The sequence below is a fragment of the Orussus abietinus genome, unplaced genomic scaffold (assembly GCF_000612105.2).
Source record: "Orussus abietinus isolate OABI.00-Male unplaced genomic scaffold, Oabi_2.0 scaffold400, whole genome shotgun sequence".
In the NCBI taxonomy this organism is placed as follows: Eukaryota; Metazoa; Arthropoda; class Insecta; order Hymenoptera; family Orussidae; genus Orussus; species Orussus abietinus.
Window position 1 is genome coordinate 1 of NW_019394546.1, and position 6,004 is coordinate 6,004.

At 40.6% G+C, this 6,004-nt stretch overlaps 1 protein-coding gene across 1 annotated transcript; it reads left to right on the forward strand.

The window, feature by feature from the left end:
• The first annotated feature begins 1,435 nt into the window (after positions 1 to 1,435).
• On the forward strand, positions 1,436 to 5,726 carry LOC105702827 (arginine kinase). Its single transcript, XM_012430699.1, has 4 exons — positions 1,436 to 1,933; positions 2,275 to 2,440; positions 2,559 to 2,860; positions 5,548 to 5,726. Exons 1-4 carry the CDS (start codon positions 1,436 to 1,438, stop codon positions 5,713 to 5,715), a joined length of 1,134 nt encoding a protein of 377 aa, XP_012286122.1. The 3' UTR covers positions 5,716 to 5,726.
• Positions 5,727 to 6,004: the final 278 nt, after the last annotated feature.

The window sequence follows — 6,004 nt, forward strand, 5'->3', positions numbered from 1 at the left end:
AATGTATAATTGAATATATTTTTTCTGGGTCAATTATACGAGATCGATGCACCGCGAAATATTCTTGACTTTAATGGTTAAGTTATCAAGTCATTAGCTCTTGTATCACCGTCTCTTTCTCGCTTTCCCAATGGCTTCGTTTGTGCCTTCGTGTTCCCTTTCGGCTTTAGGTGGGCTACTTCGGAGAATCTGGCGACTTCCTGGCGTTCCTTCAATTTTCGGTTTTACCTGTACTTTTGTGCCCCTTTGCAGGTTTAGGTGGATCACCTGGAAGCAGCCATTTTTGGTAAAATCATCATGGGCAGTTAATCGAAGTCGAGCTTGCTGCAATTGTCGGTAGAAGGTGGTAAAATATGTTAAACGATGTTTGTCAATTTTTTTCGCGATGCGAACTGCGTCCACGGTAGCTTGATGGGAAAACTTGTTCCGTTTAAATTGATCTCTCGAGCTAGTGGCTGTGATTTTCTCGGAGGAGATGTAGGGTTTTGGAGTTTTTGTGAGGAGTTCATCGCTTTTTCAGCCGGTTCTCGGGCTGCCCAGAGTTGTAACAGATGGCAAATACATTAGCCATCTGCATCCTCGACCGGAGGTCACCCTACCCGTGAACAATCTACCAACTCATCTCTCGTTTCGCCGCGGCATCCGGTCCCTTATCCATCGCGCCGGTCGCGAACGCCCCGTACCTGAACCGAACCTGTCCGTTCAGGTACCGGAAGTTGGGACCCGGGGGAATCGACGGCGGACGTCGTCTGGAAGCGAAACTTCCTTTTCCGTATTCTCCTACGCCGCGTAGTTTCCTAGTTTCGCCGCTCCAAAGAACCGACCAATCAGAGCGCAGCATTCTTATTTCCGCTGTATCTCCGAAACTACGGGTCGTAGAGAAAAATGGTAAAGGAAATTTCGCCGTGGAATTCGGTCCCCTATCCATCGCGCCGATCGCTAACGCCCCCTACCTGAACCGAACCTGTCCGTTTAGGTACCGGAGATTGGGACCCGGGAGGATCGACGGCGGACGACATTCGGAATCGAAACTTCCTTTTCCGTTTTCTCCTACGCTGCGTAGTTTCCGAGTTACGCCCCTCTAAGGAACCGACCATTCAGAGCGCAGGATTTATTTTACTGTATATCTCCGAAATACCTAGTCCTAGAAGAACATGGCAAAGAAACCTTTGACGCGCTAGGGTTTAGGCAGTAAGGGTTTAGCCGTCTCAAGGCCGTTCCGTGTTCCGTGTTCCGTGTTCCGTGTTCCACGTTGATTCCGCTCGGTTTCCGCGTGTATGAAAATGAGATACGCATAGGTAACGTGTGTATTCTTTTGTCGACGTGACACTTTTCTGAAAACAAAGAAATCCAGTTTCCGTCACAATTTGTGAAATAATTTTGTAAAAAGTTAATTCTGTATTTTGACGTCCTGTTGTTATCCGCGTTTACGAATATGTGTGACAAGCGATTGTGTTCATGCAAGAAGAGATCTCTGTCGTCTGAAATCGACCCAAAAACGTTACAAGAACTTGAAAATCGGTTCGCAAACTTCTTAACTACAAAGAGTACCTCTTTACTGAAGAAACACCTCAGTCGTAGCACTTTTGACCGTGTAAAAACATTAAAATCAAATTATGGCTCAACCCTGCTCGAGGTCATTCAGTCGGGATTGGCCAATCCTGATTCCGGTGTCGGCCTTTATGCTCCGGATCCTGATTCTTACCGTGTCTTTTCTGATCTCTTCGACCCTGTAATCGAAGATTATCACAGCGGGTTTAAACCCAGCGATCTTCATCCTTCATTAAATTGGGGCAATACGAAGGATCTTGGAGATCTCGATCCCGAAGGAAAATACATAGTATCGACAAGGGTGCGCTGTGGAAGATCCCTCGAAGGTTACCCCTTTAACCCTACGATGACGGATTCGCATTATTACGAAATTCAGAATAAAGTCAGTTTCTTATTTAAATAACTAAATACTAATTAAGAAGTGTATACATTAGGTGTATGCAAAAGTTTCTTTTCATTTTCTCTAATTTAGTTACTGTAGGTAAATTTAGAAATTTTTCAGGATGATACTAGATTTTCTGTAATAATAATACTATTTTTTAATACGTTAATCTCCAAAATTTGTAGAATGGGAAGAATTTCGAAAATGGTTTGCCAGTATTGATATATTATTCCCACTTATATCTCATTTCATTTGATATTAGATTAAATCTGCATTTGGTGCAACCTACTTATTTTTATTTCACTGTTTTACACACCGAGTACATTCTTGTCTTATCTAAGGTCCGAGATGCACTCGAGTCAATGACGGGCGAATTAAAAGGTAGGTACTATCCCTTAGAAGGTATGGACAGCACTACTCAGCAAAGACTCGTGGACGAGCACTTTCTTTTCAAGGAGGGAGATCGCTTTTTGCAAGCTGCAAATGCTTATCGTTTCTGGCCAACTGGTAACTATGTCACTTACTGTTAGCTACTTGCCAGAGGGCAGCTATCGAATTACACTAATATTTCGTTTCCACAACGTGGTTAAGTAACGAAAGCGTTTCTTTTTACATGATTTTATAGGAAGAGGGATATTTTTTAATGAGGTGCGAACTTTTCTCGTTTGGTGCAACGAAGAGGATCACATGCGAATAATATCAATGCAGTCGGGTGGTAATTTAGCACAAGTTTATGGAAGATTGGTTAATGCGGTTGAACAAATTGAAAGAAAAATTCCCTTTTCTCGCCACGAACGGCTGGGGTTTCTCACATTTTGTCCAACTAACCTTGGAACGACGATACGTGCCTCGGTGCACATTAAAGTTCCCAACCTCTCCGTCGATTATACAAAGTTTGAACAATTCGCAGCTACGTATAATCTTCAAGTAAGAGAATTGAATTATGAAAAATATGTACAACTATAGGAAAAACATAAGAAAGAACTTATTCAGAGATAGAAAAACAAGCTACTAGTTGGTGCGCGAATAATTCATTCATTAAGAAATTAATCGTAAAGGAAGCGATATATATATTTCTGTTCAAAACAGAAATTATTATCAATGCGTAAAGATTATTCAGAAATGTGTCTTTTTGGCAATTATTCAATTTCTGGAAACTGAATTATATTTCACTGGGAAAAAATACAGCTGGGTTCCCAGGCACCGCTGAATGAATAGTAAACGAAAATACTCGTATATGTTATGTATGTACTGAGTACTGAGTAGTATTTTGTGTCGACTTTCACGTATATTTTCGTAAATATATCAGTCTGTATATACTGTGACGAATGACATTAACGAGCCCGCAGCGCCTGGACGATCGCTCATCACCTTCGCCCGATCGTCTGGACGGATCCGTTCGAACCACACAAAAATTTCCCGATTTCGGGAACGAGACACAAAGTTGGGCGCCAGACCTCCCCAGAGACCAAAGAAACAAAATCTCAACTCTCAACAATCTCAGAAACGCAAAACTCGAAGAAAAATCAAAATACTAGGCTCGAACGACCTCCGCCTCGACGATCGTCGCGGTGCGGCCGACTAGCACAGAGCGCACGCGCCAGGTTCGGAGAGGATGGGGTAAGACCAGACTACGGGATTCGGAATACTCAAAGAATTGCAAGAAAATTTGGAAGAAGTCAGCCCAAAAAATCAAAAACGGAAATCAAGAAAATTAACAGATTTATTCGATTTAAAAGAATTAGAAAAATCACTTGTCGAACAATTTGGATGGCGAATAACAGATAATTACAAAGGAACCGTCAGGGTCCGTCTACGGCCCGCCCCCGCAGGCAAGGCCACCAGGGGGTATAGGGAGCCGACACAACCCTCCGGGTGAAACCGACGGGCTGGCCGTGGCACCGCAGTCGATATTGCCAGTCCTGGTCTTGCTCCTCGTGGACTTCTTCGATGGTTTCTTCTTACAGCCGGGGCGACGAGCGGTAGCGCATGCGCGCAACCTCCGAGAGATCGACGGTGTTGATACTCCGGCCTGATGACCGAAGCCTCGCTCGCATTACAGAAATTTTGCGAGCTCTCGAACACTTCGCCAAATATTCATTCCAAATATTCCTGCGAGTGCTCGAGAGCACGCCCGGGAACTCAGACAATTACGGATGATTCCCTTACAGAAAATTGGGAGAGTTCCCGTTGATTGCTAAATTAACTTGCAACAAAAGACGCAACTAAAATTAATTAACTATGGGTGTGCTTTCCCTTTCCCCCGGATCGGTGACCGTCGGACCTTGAATCCTGTAATTTGCGAAAAAGCAACCATCGGCAAAATGTTTGGGGCCATCGTGACGCGGCAAAAATTTACCACGTCACTGTTACGGTGAATGACCGAAATCTGGAGAATGTCGACTTTCACCGGTGAATGTCAACATTCACATAGTCGCTTCGTGTATGTCCGAAATATTTTCTAAATACCCTTATTTCTGACTTACACCGGTAAATGTTGACATTCACCATGCACTAATACCTGTGATTGTCGACACACACTGGAGAGGGTCCGAATGTACAACAATGTAATGAAATGTTCGATCTTTCACCGACGTATTTTGTATCTGTTGACATTCACCGGTGAAAGTCGACATTCTCCAATTTCGGTTATTCATCGTAACAACAACTACATTTTTATAAGTCCGTGAAAGCTGAATACAAACTATTAATCTAAATATGATCTATGAATTTAACGTTTTCCAATAATTTAGATATCTATATAGATTATTTAAACTTCTATGATATATGTACTGTAAATATAGGTGTGAAAAAGATTTACATATATATTCACGGAACATTTTTATTATGCATATCATAAGATGTAAGTTTTCTATACTTATATCTTAATTTCTATGTACCATATAAGTATATTATACCTCATACGGTGTCTGATAATGCATCATAATTTACATTGTGGTTAACAATCATGGATGTGCCAAGGAGGAAGTAAAAAAAAATCATCGTATGGACGTAATTAACAGTTTTATTAAGTTGGAATTTAGATATAAACATTAAGTATGTATTCAATATGTTAGGTTGCATGAGATGTCTTTACTTTTCTAAATGTATTATCGACGCTGTTGATCGACCATTGGTAGATGCCTACCAGAGCTACTATATATTTTTTATACGTCAAGAAATGAGTAGATATATATAGATTAAAAGTCAATATATAAGTTTCATCTACAAGAGATATACATATTTATATATGTCGTTTAGATATCTATGATATATATTGTGTAGCTATGTACATAAAATAGATCTATATATATTTACAAAAGACATTTATTTTAGATGAATGATAGACGATATACATTTGCTATACCTATTGACCTAACTCAGACGAGTAATATGCGTATATTATTCTTCGAGCGGTGCCTGGGTTATTAAACACTGAATTAACTAACTGCAAAATCCTTCAATAAGTAACTAAAGTAGTTAAACAATTGCTCAAATACTGAGGATTCCTAATCGTAGACTGTTATGATATAAATCATATGTATAGTGGGTTTGTTACATAAATTGAAAAACGAAATACGTCAAGTAAGGATGAAACGGAATTTCGGTTGCAGGTAAGAGGTACTCGGGGTGAACACACTGAAGGTACAGGTGGTATTTATGACATTAGTAACAAACGACGTCTCGGTCTCACAGAGTTCGAAGCATTGCAAGAAATGAAAACCGGAGTTTTGGCGATTATTCAGCAAGAAGTGAATTTGGAATCAATCGAACGTTCATAATGTTTCATTGCACTTCGTGTAATCCATGTGCACCAATGTTCTTTATTTGAGTCCATCTTCCTCCCCCCCCCCCCCATCCCAAGAAATATTACGAACATCAGTAGAAGATGACTGCATGGAGTTCTAAAAAATAAAATCAACGATTTCGACATCTCTTCGATGAGTAGATATGACATTCAAATCTGTTTTCTACGAAATTTTCTGCATTTTCCAAAGTAATCGTGTTATGGTAATTGACAAAATTTACTGAAATGCCATAATATAGGGTTTGTCCGGTTAATAAGATGAG

Bases quoted from the DNA above. Each gene is read 5' to 3' on its own strand.
- LOC105702827 (XM_012430699.1), top strand. From the start codon at position 1,436: ATGTGTGACAAGCGATTGTGTTCATGCAAGAAGAGATCTCTGTCGTCT. The intron at 2,441-2,558 runs GTAACTATGTCA...ATGATTTTATAG, and splicing joins TTATCGTTTCTGGCCAACTG to GAAGAGGGATATTTTTTAAT. The intron at 2,861-5,547 runs GTAAGAGAATTG...TTTCGGTTGCAG, and splicing joins CAGCTACGTATAATCTTCAA to GTAAGAGGTACTCGGGGTGA.